The 14,834-nt window shown below is 45.5% G+C and overlaps 1 protein-coding gene across 2 annotated transcripts in view; it reads left to right on the top strand.

The window, feature by feature from the left end:
• Nucleotides 1-14,834, top strand: part of GCNT2 (glucosaminyl (N-acetyl) transferase 2 (I blood group)) — a 58,362-nt gene that overhangs the window by 26,503 nt on the left and 17,025 nt on the right. The window contains exon 1 of one of the 2 annotated variants that reach the window (XM_054019608.1): nucleotides 9,029-10,192. The exons of the other annotated variant lie outside the window; for it this stretch is intronic. Coding sequence (XP_053875583.1) covers nucleotides 9,268-10,192 — 925 coding nt within the window. The 5' untranslated portion in view covers nucleotides 9,029-9,267. Of the gene's footprint in view, nucleotides 1-9,028; nucleotides 10,193-14,834 lie in introns of those variants that run through there. 2 annotated transcript variants of the gene reach the window in all.

Here is a 14,834-nt window from a genome sequence, read left to right as displayed (position 1 = left end):
AGTTTATAACAAGATCTGTTATCAGATAGGTTTCAGCAGCAGCCCCAATATCTCCAGCCAAGATGAAAGAGAATGATAGAACATCGGGGTTGGAAGGGACCTCAAGAGGTCTTCTACTCCAATCCCCTGCTCAAAGCAAGACCAATCCCGAGACAGATTTTTACCCCAGTTCCCTAAATGGCCCCCTCAAGGGATTGAACTCACAACCCTGGATTTAGCAGGCCAATGCTCAAACCACTGAGCTATTACACTGAAACCCCGCTATAATGTGCCCTGCGATAACACGAATTCATTTATAACGCGGGGCGAGTCTGGCCCCGGTGGCTGCAGCAGGTGCGAGGCGAGTCTGGCAGGCGTGGGGTGTTTGGGGTCCACGCCCCAGCAGCTGCAGCAGGTGCGACTCTCCCTGAAGCCCCGGCGTGCCTCTGTCCCCAGGGCAGGGCTGGCTCCAGCCCACGTTGTTCCCTCCCTGCCGACTGATGTAGGGGGCAGCAGCGCAGAGGAGGGGAGCGCCCTGCTGGGAGTGGGCTGCAGAGTGGCACGGAGCCCTCCTGGCAGTCAGCGCGGCAGGCTGGCAGCGGTCGTCTTCGGGGGCCCCGCTTCCCTGGCCAGAGCGCCGGCCGGAGCATGGCAAGCCCCGCGGCCCTGCTCTCCCGGCCGGAGCACAGCAGCCCCGCGGCCCCACTCTCCCGGCCGGAGCGCAGCCAGCCCCGTGGCCCCCCATGCCGCAGCCGGCAATCCCAAGTGCCGCCCCAGGAATCGGGCCCCGCCGGCCCTGGTGGCAGGAGGGGCCGAGTGGCCAGTGCCCCAGCTGAAGGAAGCCCTGGCCGCCCCCTTCTCTCTCTCCCCCGCTCCCTCCCTCGCCCTAGCCAGGGCGCGGAAGCTGGACACAAGTACAGTGGAACCCCACTATAACGCGACCCCGCATTTACCGCAATTGAATTTTTTGTACCCCAATGATTGCGTTATAGCAGGGTTCCACTGTATTAGCTTTAGGCTTCCTGGTGAGTCACACATTGAACAAAAGAAACACTGTGATGGACTCCTAGGATCTTAGTAGCCTGCTTAAAAACTTTAAATCCAAACTCACACAACCTCAGTGCCCCTACAATATGATGAAATGGTAGAATGGTTCACCCAGTTCCCTTTGTACAACAACTAAGGGACTGGAACCAACATATTCCACTCCTTTAGAGAGCAACAACTTATGAGGACATACAATGTACCCCAGCATTTCTAGTGTTTAGACATGAGCTAAGGAATCCAACATACTGTTCGCATGGAATTCTGCAGGAGGAACAAAGGAATTTGGACCATTTTGGAATATGTAAAGAACTCTACAATCCCAAATGGAAAAAGCTCACGCATTTGCCACAAATAACCTCTGATAAAGTGATAAGGCGTCACACTGAGGAAACTTTTAAAAGAAAGGTACCAAGTTTTATTTTGTAAACATCGGAGGAAAGAAGGGTAGGAGCTCTTAGGATGGATCCATACTTGACTGGGACCCCATCCTTAAAGAAATCTTTCTTGAACCCCATTTCTGGCCTTCAAACATCCCCTCAAGCTCATCATCAGAAGCAAGCTCTCCACAGACCAGGACACAGCAATTCAAAGCCGCACCAGATCCTGTGACAAGAGATACAGAACCTGGAGGCATAATCTCCACTGCTACAGTGGTTAGCACCCCTCACAACACACCTTTCACAATATTGCCAACCCCAAATGTTCAAAAATCATGAGTCAGGCCCACCAATTTTTTTTTTTAAATCACAAGGTTGGCTTTAAAAACATGAGATTACGTAAAAATAATAGCTGTGGTATTCTTTTTATTTACCTTCTGCTTTTTGAGCCTGTAGGGATCACATTTTGAAGCTTTCTCAACAGCCACAAGGGGTAGAAACTTACCTTTTCTTTACGAATGAACGTTGAAATAATCACATATCCACTTGACTCCGGGAGCTGGGGCTTTAAGGAAAACAATAATTATCATGAGACTCATGACAAAAAAAAATCTTGAGAGTTGGCAACACTGCTTTCAAGATCCATGGATCCTATACATGCCTATTACAACATGTGGTGTACCTTATCTAGTGCACTAAATGCCCCAATAACAACTATGTGCATGAAACCAGACTATCACAACACAGGAAAATGATAAAAGATAAAAACACCCTATCACTTGTGGGTGATGAACACTTTTCACAAAGCAATCACTGTATCAGTCCTCATCCTCAAAGGAAACCTGCACAACACTTTCAAAAGACGAGCCTGGAATCTTAAATTCATTACTCTGCTCGACACTAAAAACCATAGACTGAACAGAGACACTGGATTTATGGCTTATTACAACAATCTGTAGCCCATTTGTTAGCCCAAAACATTTTAACTATGGTCTACACAGATCAGAAAATGGGCTGTCTGCAGATCCCACCCCCTCCCGCATCTATCATCGGGTGATTTAGTAAGACAGAGGCAGAATAAGATGCAACACACACATATTTATTATCCCACTGGTCAGTAAACTAGACAAGGACCCCCTTCAGATAATAAACAACATAAGGAAGAAACACTCGGTTGTTAACAGTTACCAGAGCATGAACCTCAGAGCCCTTAAACCCCCTTAACCTATGGATGTAAAACAGAGGAAAACCACAATGGGTATTACAATACCATATCCTGAAGACAGGGACACAATGACAAAAACTCAGGATACCAATAGGGATAGTGGTGAAAATCAGACACCAAACAGGAACTCAGGAACTGGGTATTCTTCTCCCTCTGGACAGGTCCTCTGGACAGGTCTTCTCCCTCAGGTAGGTATTCAGTGCTTGCCCACGCATCTCTGCTTGACCTCGTAGTCCAGTGCAAGTATGTGCTCACTAATGGTGTGTAGCAGTTGAGTGCAAGTATGTTAATAGAGACCAAGAATCCAAAGTCCTATGAGACCTGGTCAGGGCCGGTGCAAGGATATTTTACGCCCTAGGTGAAACTTCCACCTTGCGCTCCTCCTCCAACTCCCCCCGGAGCATCGCTTATTATAAACTTTCAAAAATGAATACTGCATAACGTGGCATTGTTCATTAGAATTAATACACGTTCAGCTTATGGGGAAGGGTGAACTACCTGCCAAGCTCTTAAGAGAAACTGAAGCATAGGAGGAGATGAAAGGAGACTCAAGGAGCTTGTTTTGTTTACCTTAACCAAAAGAAGGCTGAGGGGGGAAAGGATTGCTCTCTTTAAATATATCAGAGGGATAAATACCAGGGAGGGAGAGGAATTATTTCAGCTATGGATATAATCTGGTCGTCGGGAAGTTTAGGCTTGAAATTAGATGAAGGTTTCTAACCATCAGAGCGGTGAAGTTTTGGAACAGCCTTCCGAGGGAAACAGTGGGGGCGAAAGACCTATCTGGCTTTAAGATTAAGCTTGATAAGTTTATGGAGGGGATGGTTTGATGGGACAAAGTGATTTTAGTCAATAGGTCAATAACGTGCCATCGCTGGTAATTAGTAACAATGGTCAATGATGGGATATTAAAAGTTACTACAGAGAACTTTTTCCAGAGGGTCTGGCTAGAGAATTTTGCCCGCATGCTCGGGGTTCAGCTGATCGCCATATTTGGGGTCGGGAAGAAATTTTCCTCCAGGGTAGATTGGCAGAGGCCCTGGAGGTTTTTCGCCTTCCTCTGCAACGTGGGGCAGGGGTCGCTTGCTGGAGGATTCTCTGCGACTTGAAGTCTTTAAATCATGATTTGGGGACTTCAACAGCTGAGTCAAGGGAGAGAATTATTCCAGGAGTGGATGGGTCAGCTTTTGTGGCCCGCATCATGCGGGAGGTCAGACTAGATGATCATAATGGTCCCTTCTGACCTTAAAGTCTATGAGTCTATGAGTCATAGGACATTTTGTGAGAACTAAAATCTTCCCAGTCTATCATGTCCAGAGGCAAAGCCCAGCTAGCTGCTGCTCTCCAAGAAACAATAGCAATAATGACCTTTACATAAAATGATATTTATCCAAAATGAAAGTTGGAGAACACTCTTTTTTCATGCGATGCGTATACCTTGAACAGCACACTGAACACTTAGAGAGTTAATACCCATTCAGATGGAACAAATTGTCAGTTCCATGTAATTGATGATTAAACACCAAATTCAAGTATACCGCCCCTTTACCAGATATTGAAGACTAGCAGGAATATCAATCTATCTTAGTTTTACACTTCTGCTAATCACAATAGCATCTGAGCACTTTTGACATAAAATCAATAGCAAAATCCCTTGTGCACTTCATGATGTCTCTAGTACTTCTCCTTTTACAGGGTCAGAACTCTGCTTGGGCTGGGGGAGTCTTGCGGTGGACTGGACTTGGGGAGAGGAGGGAGATAAAAGGCCACAATCATCTTATTACTATTACAATGTATATATTTTAATTATAGAAGTAACTTTGTCTCCTACTTCACTACTTGCTTTGGATTTGAGGACCTAAAATGCATATACCAGCTCATGCCACTAGAGTAATAGATGTCCCTTCAAGACTGATTTAAAGTAAATCTGTGGGGGCTCCACTACCTTCTCTAGAAGGAAAGAAAGATTTCAGGGAGGTCAGTAGTAGCTTGCTCACCTCTTCCTTTTTTTTTTTTTTTTTTTTTTTTTAAGCATTTTTTGTCTTAATAGGGAGGTTTAGCATCAAATGGGAACAGCCGATATTCAGTCAAGTTTTTGATTTTTGTTCTTGCTCAGTTCTGATCAAGTTATCAAGTTAATAGTACTTCTGTGAGATCTACTACTAATAAGCAATACATAAGAGCTAGCTAACATTATTTTGCAGTGTTCATGTTGTTGTGTTGGTCCCAAGATATTAGAGAGACAAGGTAGTTAGGTAATATCTTGTATTGGTCCACCTTCTATATTGATTAAATTAAGTCTAGGTGCCTCCAGACTGTCTAGCGAATGTTTTTGGCTGATGCAATTTATTGGTTTATACTCGCTCCTCTGTCACTAAGAGACACGCCCCGGCGCCCGCCCACTCTTACCCCGTTCCAGCTCTCTCGTAAGTCTGGGACCTCAACTTCCGCCCATCTATCAATCACGCAACGCCCCTACCCCCGCGGCCCGGCCCGGTACCTGGTGTCTGGGGAATTTCTCCAGCAGCTGGGAGCAGAGATCTGCGCAGAGCTGGAACTTCCGCTGCCTGAAGTAGCTCCAGGCCTGGAGCAGGAGCTCCATCTCCAGCCCCATCCTGCCATGTGGGGCGGACCTGGACCGGTCCCGCACCCAGCACCGACTGGCCTCCTCCCCTCAGAGCTGGCGTCCCTCTGCCAAGCAACACCCGAGTCGGGGCCTAGCGGGAGCAGAGGTGGCCAAGCAGCTGCCTGAGAAACAGCACAGCCCGCTTTTTGGCGCCCCCCAAATCTTGGCGCCCTAGGTGGACACTTAGTTTGCCTAGTGGTTACACTGGCCCTGGTCCTGGTCCCTCTGGGGCTCCTGGCAGCTAGCTGAACCGTGTGGGACACTGGCTGCCACTCAGATGGACAGCCCTGAGTGGCAGGCGTGCCACTCACTAAATAACCTGCAGTTGTTAGGGAGATTATGGCTGTCACATGACTAACTGTCATGACCTTTCTCCTCCTTGATTTGAAAAAGGCTGAAAGGGCACTAAATCATCTGAGGAGATGGGTATCCAAGATGGAGGCTTAGCTGTCCTTTTACAAATCCAAAATGGACATTACATAAAACGGGTCAGAAACAGATTTTATCCAACACACTAAGCCCTGCTTTTTGTCCTATGACTACAGAGGTGTTAATGGGCCACTCTACGTTGAATAGTCTCTTACAATATATGCTAACTATTTATGCTAAACAATCTGACACTGAAGACCTGAAAAAAGAACAGGAGTACTTGTGGCACCTTAGAGACTAACAAATTTATTAGAGCATAAGCTTTCGTGGGCTACAGCGCTTATGCTCTAATAAATTTGTTAGTCTCTAAGGTGCCCACAAATATTCCTGTTCTTTTTGCGGATACAGACTAACATGGCTGCTACTCTGAAGACCTGAAGAAATGCAGCTCAAAAGCTTGCCTCTCTCACCAACAGAAGTTGGTCCAATAAAAGATATTATTTCACCCACTCTCCCATGCAGTACTGACACAAATAAATGAAGTGATGTATGGAATTCCATTAGGCAGCAGGACCAGGCCCAAAGTTATGCATCAAGATGATCTGAGGAGGTACTAGGGAAACAGAGGGCCAGAACCTCAGAAAATGGCTAGAAAGCTGCCCTAAAAAGTCAACCAGGATTTCTCCTGTCATAGGAGAATCTGGCAAGTGGCCTAAACCCAACAGAGCTGGCTAGGGGGGCATGCTGACGTTGCAGGAGGAAGAGGCATTTTGAGGCCAGGGCTGGACCACGTTATGCCCTTTTAGAACTTCAGCCAGGAGAATGGTCACCAGGTGGTCTTAGCATCAAAGCAGCAGGAAGGTGGCAACCCCCCAAGTTGTGTCATTTATGAGCTCAGCACAATTGAGGATTTGGCCCTGAATCTTATCTTGACTTTACCACTCGAACCACAGAACACAACTGCAGATGATGAGGCTGACAGAACTGTGACAGGAGAGCAGGATGGACAGTATCACTCACTGGTGTAACAGTTGGCACACCATAGGACTCAGTTGATAGGGGCCCCTCCCAACCTGCTCAAGAAAACATTTAAGCAGAAAAAATGCTCCAAAAAGATTGGGATGGGAATAAAATAGATTTGTAGGAATAGTACCATGGGAAATCCTGAGAAGAAATCTATGAGCCAGATTCTGCAGTCTTAGAATAATACCTTGCTCATGGAGTAATCCCACATAAATAGATCTATACACAGAGAGGAGGGATAGCTCAGTGGTTTGAGCATTAGCCTGCTAAACCTAGGGTTGTGAGTCCAATCCTTGAGGGGGCCATTTAGGGATCTGGGGCAAAAATCTGTCTGGGGATTGGTCTTGCTTTGAGCAGAGGGTTGGACTAGATGACCTCCAGGGGTCCCTTCCAACCCTGATATTCTATAAATCAGTTTTTACATCTAATATTGCTTATTTTTGTTACTTTGTCTTTTCTGATCCATGCATGACCCATTCTAGATGTCATGATGTCAAGTTGTAAAGTTTCTGAAGATGCCCTAAGCTCTAAACAGAAAAAGAGAACCACCATAACAGCGGTTTGCAACCTTTTCTGTTGTAACTCTGGACAAATGTTGAAACCTTTTAGAATCCTGCAAAATATTTGGCCTCAGCAGTTTCTTGCAGTGATGATTTCCATCGGCTAATTGTACATTGGATGAAAAAAAGTTTCCTTCGATCACTTTAAAAAAAAAAAGGGCTAATGAAATCACATCATGAATTGCTTATAGGTAAGAGTTTTATTTGAAACTCTTTATAGAGAGGGTTAAACAGTGGGGACCTTCATAGAATCATAGAATCTCAGGGTTGGAAGGGACCTCAGGAGGTCACCTAATCCAATCCCCTGCTCAAACAGGACCAACCCCAACTAAATCATCCCAGCCAGGGCTTTGTCAAGCCTGACCTTAAAAACCTCTACGGAAGGAGATTCCACCACCTCCCTAGGTAACCCATTCCAGTACTTCACCACCCTACTAGTGAAAAAGTTTTTCCTAATATCCAATCTAAACCTCCCCCTCTGCAACTTGAGACCATTACTCCTTGTTCTGTCATCTTCTACCACTGAGAACAGTCTAGATCCATCCTCTTTGGAACCCCCTTTCAGGGTAGTTGAAAGCAGCTATCAAATCCCCCCTCATTCTTCTCTTCTGCAGGCTAAACAATCCCAGTTCCCTCAGCCTCTCCTCATAAGTCATGTGCTCCAGCCCCCTAATCATTTTTGTTGCCCTCCGCTGGACTCTTTCCAATTTATCCACATCCTTCTTGTAGTGTGGGGCCCAAAACTGGACACAGTACTCCAAATGAGGCCTCACCAGTGCCGAATAGAGGGGAATAATCACCTCCCTCCATCTGCTGGAAATGCCCCTACTTATACAGCCCAAAATGCCGTTAGCCTTCTTGGCAACAAGGGCACACTGTTGACTCATATTCAGCTTTTCGTCCACAGTAACCCCTAGGTCCTTTTCTGCAGAACTGCTGCCCAGCCATTCAGTCCCTAGTCTGTAGCAGTGCAGGGGATTCTTCCGTCCTAAGTGCAGGACTCTGCACTTGTCCTTGTTGAACCTCATCATATTTCTTGTGGCCCAATCCTCTAATTTGTCTAGGTCCCTCTGTATCCTATCCCTAACCTCCAGCATATCAACCACTCCTCCCAGTTTAGTGTCATCTGCAAACTTGCTAAGGGTGCAGTCCACACCATCCTCCAGATCATTGATGACCTTGCCCATCTGGTATAATATGCTGTAAAGGGCTAGTTACATCAACTGCACCGGTGGGTTTTGCAAGTGAAATTGCCGGAGGGCAGTTTTGAACATCCTGATTCAGGATAAACAAGCTTTTGTAAATAAATAATTTACATTAGGTAATACCCTGAATCTAGCTCCCCAGTTTCTCTCCCGGTGGGAAAGCGACCCTCTGCAAATCCCCTAAATCTGCTGCAAAGTGGCAACAGTAATGAGTAATGAACAGAAAGAATGAAGAGTTCATTGGGAGCCCTGTTCAGTTCAGTGGGAGCAGCATTCCACCCCTAATGAGGGTCTGAGGCTGTCACAGGGGGCCGGAGCTCCCGGGGAGCAGACACAATGAACCAGTCTCCTAAGGTTAGTTGTTCTTTCATATGCTAAGAGGTAGCTAGCTGAGGGCTGGGCGGAACCAACAGGGCTCCGGGCAAAGTCGACGAGCTCGCAATGAGAGCGAATAGCTCGCTCAGCGGGAGTGGGAGCCGGAGGCGAAACAGATCCAATCAGAGAGTCCTATCACGCCAGGGCCATGCATGAGCTGCTTTCATATGCAAATAGAGAGCGAGCGGGCGGCTGAGCCAAGCCACTTGCTGGGATCCAGCTGAAGAAGAAGCCGGCGAGGGGAAGCGGAACACAGCGGGTGTGCGCGCCGCTGGCCCGAGCGTTAGCGCCTGTTCACACAGGGGATGAAAAGGAAACCAACACGCTAGGCAACGGACTGCGCAACAGACATCACCCTCGCCGGATCTCCGAGGAGACATGGCAAGCAGGATTTTTTCCCGCCTGGCTGAATAACTTGAGTGTGGGGGGCTTTGTGCTTCCGGCAGTCACTCCAGAGGGAAATATTTGAAACCCACCAACAATGCGCCCGCAGAGGCGTTACCTCCTGGCCGTTCCTCTCCTGGGCGCGATGGTTTTCGTTGTGCTGCACAAGGGTCAGTTGCACCGGTCAAAAAAATATCCCCGGCAAACAATGTCCCACGAAAGCTACCTGCTGAAGCGAGCCTGCGATGCACTAATCGAAGAGAAGAAAGGTTTTGTTTGGGGAAACCTCCTAAAAACCTCTCGGGGGAGCTTTGCCTGCAGTGAGTACTTAATGCACAATCACTACATAACCAGCCCTCTCTCTGCAGAAGAAGCTGCCTTTCCTTTGGCTTATATCATAACTCTACATAAAGAATTCGATACGTTTGAGAGGCTCTTCAGGGCTATTTATATGCCCCAAAATGTTTACTGTGTCCACGTGGATGAGAAGGCAACGGCTCAGTTTAAGCAAGACGTGGAGACATTGTTGAACTGTTTCCCCAATGCGTTTCTTGCCTCAAAAAACGAACCAGTCATTTATGCTGGAATATCCAGACTTCAGGCGGATTTGAACTGCATGAAAGACCTGCTGGAATCAGGCGTTCAGTGGAAGTACCTGCTCAACACGTGTGGACAAGATTTCCCCTTGAAAACCAACAAGGAAATAGTTCAGCACCTGAAAGGATATAAGGATAAAAATATCACTCCTGGGGTGCTGCCTCCTGCCCATGTGATTTCAAGAACCAAATATATCCATAAGGAGCACATAGGGACGGACTCCTCGTACATGAAAAAGACCAATGTGTTGAAACAGTCCCCACCACACAATCTGACCATCTACTTTGGCTCTGCTTACATTGCGGTCACAAAGCCATTTGTCGAGTTCATTCTCAATGATCAACGTGCTATTGATTTATTGGAGTGGTCCAAGGACAGCTACAGTCCAGATGAACACTTCTGGGTAACACTCAATAGGATACCAGGTACGTAGCATGACTTCATTACTCATTCGTGTGTATAGGACAAGCTGGCTTGCACGCTGCTGAGCTAGGAAAGAGAAAGGAAATAAAACAGAACTGATTTCTGTGCTATATGACCTTTATATTCGCTTTAGGTCAACGTTCAGGATTCTCTTATTCTATGGAAAGCGATAGTCCGTCTATCCTTGCAAAGGTGAGAAAAATGAAGCCATAAATGGATGGCACTGCCCGAGGATAATCACAGGGGGCTGACCAGTTATGTCCGATTTCATTCAGTCCTTTCATACCAAGCTCGTATAGGACGCTTTTCATTTGTAGATTTCAAAGCACTTTACAAGAGTTAAATATCATCTCAATTTTATTGAGAGGGAAGCGGAAGCATAGACAGGTGACGCGATTGCTGAGTCACCCCACAGGTTCAGTGCTTTATCGACTAAGTCACGTTGCCTTCTTTACTCATATTTACACACATTATTCCCATAGCAAAGTCCTATAGATTTAGAATCCCATCTATCATGCAAGGTGACTTCCACTAACTAACAATGAATTCTTGTTAAAAAACACAACCCCGGACCTCCCATCCCGCATGACAAGGAGGAATGGTAAAGTTAAAGGTCTGTGCTGTGGTCTGTTTGTTGGTCTTTATGTTTAGCAAGCATCACTGTGATACTGAGGATTATTTAGACTTGACCTTAATGTTGGGCACCCCACTGCTAGCACTGTTGTAGCAGGGACATTTTTCACAGCACCTAAAGTTATAATGGGCCAGAACTTCAATTAGTGTATATTGGTGGTTCTAATGACTTTGAGTGACACCAGCTAAGGATGTGGCTATCATTTAAATCTCAACATTATTCCTTGTGTCACTTGACTTTAATACTTGCTTAGGGATTGCCTTTCTGGCCTGTGGATTAAATCTTTGTCCTTTCTGAACTGGGATGCTTCAACCCATATGTGGCCAAATCTAGGGACACAGTGTCCAGCACTGTACATCTCCACTAGTAGTGATTATAGAAAGCTTTCCTGCGCTGGCAGCAAAGCCACAATTTTAATCCTCTGCAGATCTAGTACATGTTGCTGGGTGAAAGAGAAGTAGAAGTCTGATCCACGCAGGGGGAAAATCCTCTGATTCAGCCCTTTCTTTCTACAATATCGTCCTGGTCCCACGTCTACATGACTCCTGCACACTGCCATGCTGGAAGCTGCTCAAGAAGTTTTGTGCACCTCAAATCCATCTTGAGCAGGAATATTACTCCAATTCTGCTGACAGCGATACTGACCACTAACTGTGAAGGTGAGGATCTAGATTTGTTTCACTCTGCACACAGCCATCCAGAGGTAATTCTACATATTTAAGTGTCTGGCCCCAAAGCTTGCAGGCCTTATTCAGACAAAAAGCTCCCACTGATGTCAGTGAGTCTAAGATTTAAGGATGAGTCCCCTGTCTAGGAATGACACGTACAGTAGTTCTGGCAATGAGATTTATTCCAACTCATTTTTCCATTTGATTAGATAAAAGGAGAAAAGACAATCAGCTTTATTGCACAGCAATTACTGCATGTTTACTTTTTAAATTAATATAAACAGTAAAATATAAATACTCCCTATGTGCAAAGAAGAGATCTTATCATATGTTAAATACACCTAACAGCATGCAAATGACCTAGTAAAGACAGCTGCAGAAGACTGTTCAGCATAGATCCATCTGTTGCCTGCTTGTTTTTACAGCATGAGGAAGTTTGATCTTAGAATATATATGATTTGAAATTCAAAGCACATCAGCCTCCGTCAGTGCAGCATCTCTGTGATCTGAAAAGACAGCTGAATGTAGATATGCAGGCTCATGCCATGTACATATCATGTCATATCAGCCTCCATTTTTGCACACACACAGGTGTGCCATGGCTGGCTCCAGAGCACCTGGGGTCATACAAGGATGTGAAAGACAGTATGAATCCTGAGTAATGCAAATGCAACTAGTTAGCATTGCAAGATATGTATTTTTATCATCCAAATTTCAATGAAAAAAGAAACCAAAGAGAACAGCCTGGCTGATAGGTGACAGCACAACACACTTATGTGGGTGTGATCCAAGCTCAGAATTGAGTTCATTCCTTCCATTCCCAAGCTTCTTTCCCTGAGCCACTCCATCCCTTCAGGACTATTTGGGGTTAAGAGCAGGAGACTCATTGCCTAGGGGAAAGGAGTGCCTCATACCTCTCAAAGAACACCCGTGGTCAACATAGGAGGGGGACTGATGGGATATAGAGAAAGCCACATCTGACTGGAAAGACAGGTCATCTACCCACAAGGCCTTTATTCATTCCTTCAGTTTATATTTCAAGTGCTTGCCCATGGGTCTCTGCACTTTCAGATCCTATCACAAATAAAAGCAACTCCAATAACACAATGGATTATATACATTTACATGCCACAAAGACTTTCTTCTTCATAGTATCCCTCATCATGCCAATCCACTCCCCTTCAATACACCTATTCCCCACCAGCACATGCATGGGAAGAAAGTATGGATCCCAGAGATTTCCTCCACCTTATAGAGAAAGGAAAACAAAGAGGTCAAAGACTACTCTTGTCACCATATTTTAGGTTAGGAGGTAAAAAAAATCTACTTACATTATTGCTTGACAGCCTGTTTGTGCTTCCATTTATTTCAATGACAAACCTCCTATTGACCTCAGTAGTGCAGGATCAAACCCCAAACAGATGTAAAGTGATACAAAGCTCCTTTGTGAAGTGTTTTGAGATCAATGGATGAAAAGAGCTAGGTATGAATTATTATTAGAGCAGGTCACTCCTCCTGGAACCTGAACTATCCTTCACTCTTAATTGTAAATTTTAAATACAAATACAGGTGTAGAAACTGTCCTTAGGGATACTTCCTACATTTGAAATAATTAAATAGTGAATTTGTGCAATAAAGTATGCAGTTGGGTGGTGCTGGGGAGAAATCTGGATGCTATTTAATCAAGTAATTTTTCCACAGGATGTTGTTTGGACTTTGTAGCAAGGGTGTGTGGCATCCATTCAGGCTTGGCACTGACACAGACTTCCTGTGACTTCTGATTTTCTTCATTGTTGAGTGAGATTTTTCTACTTCATGAATAACTTAGAAAGAGAACTATTTGCTCTTTATTTTTGTGAAGATGAATAATTCAAAGCCGCGAGAACAAATTCTGATTTATCGCTAAGCAGTACCTTCCTTGGCAGTTTCGCAAGGATTCCTGGGGTCATTGTGCATGGGTAATGTTCATTGGGGACAATGTTAATTTCATGCAACAAAATGAATTTCAGAGGTTCAAGATTAAAACTAATAAACCAAATTTAGACAGTAATGAAAGTACATTTCAGGCATAAGTTAGCTGTGACTGTCTCTTTTAAAAGTGAGACTCAAAAAGTACCATAAATAAGGCTATGTGTGCACTACCACTTTTGCTGGTATAACTTATGTCACTCAGGGTGTGAAAACAACACACTCTGCTGAGCAACGTAAGTTACACTGACAGAAGCACCAGTGTGGACAGTGCTATGTCTGCAGGAGAAGCTCTCCTGCCAACATAACTACCGCTTCTTGTCGGAGGTGGTTTGATTATGTCAACAGCAGTCCCATGGGCATAGAGCAGCAGCTGTATTGGTACAGATGTGTGGCTGTAAGATCTCTAATGTAGACATGGCTTAAGCTATAGAAGCTTGGACCAGCAGAAAGAATCCCATTGATTTCACTGCATTTAAGCTCAGACACTCAGCATGTATATAAATGAAAACATACATTACAATTATCTGTGAACATCTTTAGGAAACATCTCCAGGAAATGGTTAGGAGATGGTGGTTTTGAGAAGCAAGAATTAGTGACTCTCAGCCTCTTTTGTGGGTCTTGGGGGGAGAGGAGGTTGATGTCCCCCTTGGAAAATGTTGAAAATTTGATAAACTGGTTGCCAACTTCTGGGGCACTGTGAGAATGCCATTTTAGAATGCTTTAATATGTTTCTTCATTCATTGAATTTTCCACCACTGTTAGATCACTAAGGCCTTGGCTACACTGGCGCTGTACAGCGCTGCAACTTGCTGCGCTCAGGGGTGTGAAAACGCCCCTCCCCCCGAACACAGCGAGTGCAGCGCTGTAAAGCGCCAATGTAATCAGTGCCTGCAGCGCTGCACGCTCGCTCGCAGCGCTGCAAGCTATTCCCCCTCGGAGAGGTGGCGTACATACAGCGCTGCGAGACCTCTCTTGCAGCACTGGCGGCGCGACTACACTCGCACTTCACAGCGCTGCCGCGGCAGCCCTAAGAAGTCCCGAGTGTAGCCAAGGCCAAAGCAAACATTCGGAAGCTGAGTCTGCCCCAGACCACCTTTCCATTGTTAAAAAATAATCCCCCCAAATGTATCTAAATCGGATTAGAACAGCACATTATCCTTCGGTGACTAGTAGGACTAAGGGCTTAATCCTGAAAGGAACTTGGTACCTGTAAGTCCTCATGACTTCACCTCTTTGACCCTGTCAGGCTCAGGCCATAAATTCCTCTGTAGTCATCTCTGGATTGTAGCTATGTGAGTTGGGGAAGAAAGCCTCTTGACTATCATGGGAAATCCATCTCATATGGGGACTAATATCATTGCATCTTGCAA

This window comes from Malaclemys terrapin, chromosome 2, assembly GCF_027887155.1.
Source record: "Malaclemys terrapin pileata isolate rMalTer1 chromosome 2, rMalTer1.hap1, whole genome shotgun sequence".
NCBI classification, from domain to species: domain Eukaryota; kingdom Metazoa; phylum Chordata; order Testudines; family Emydidae; genus Malaclemys; species Malaclemys terrapin.
The sequence above is the reverse complement of the archived record's forward strand: the minus strand, read 5'-3'. Positions and strand labels throughout refer to the sequence as shown.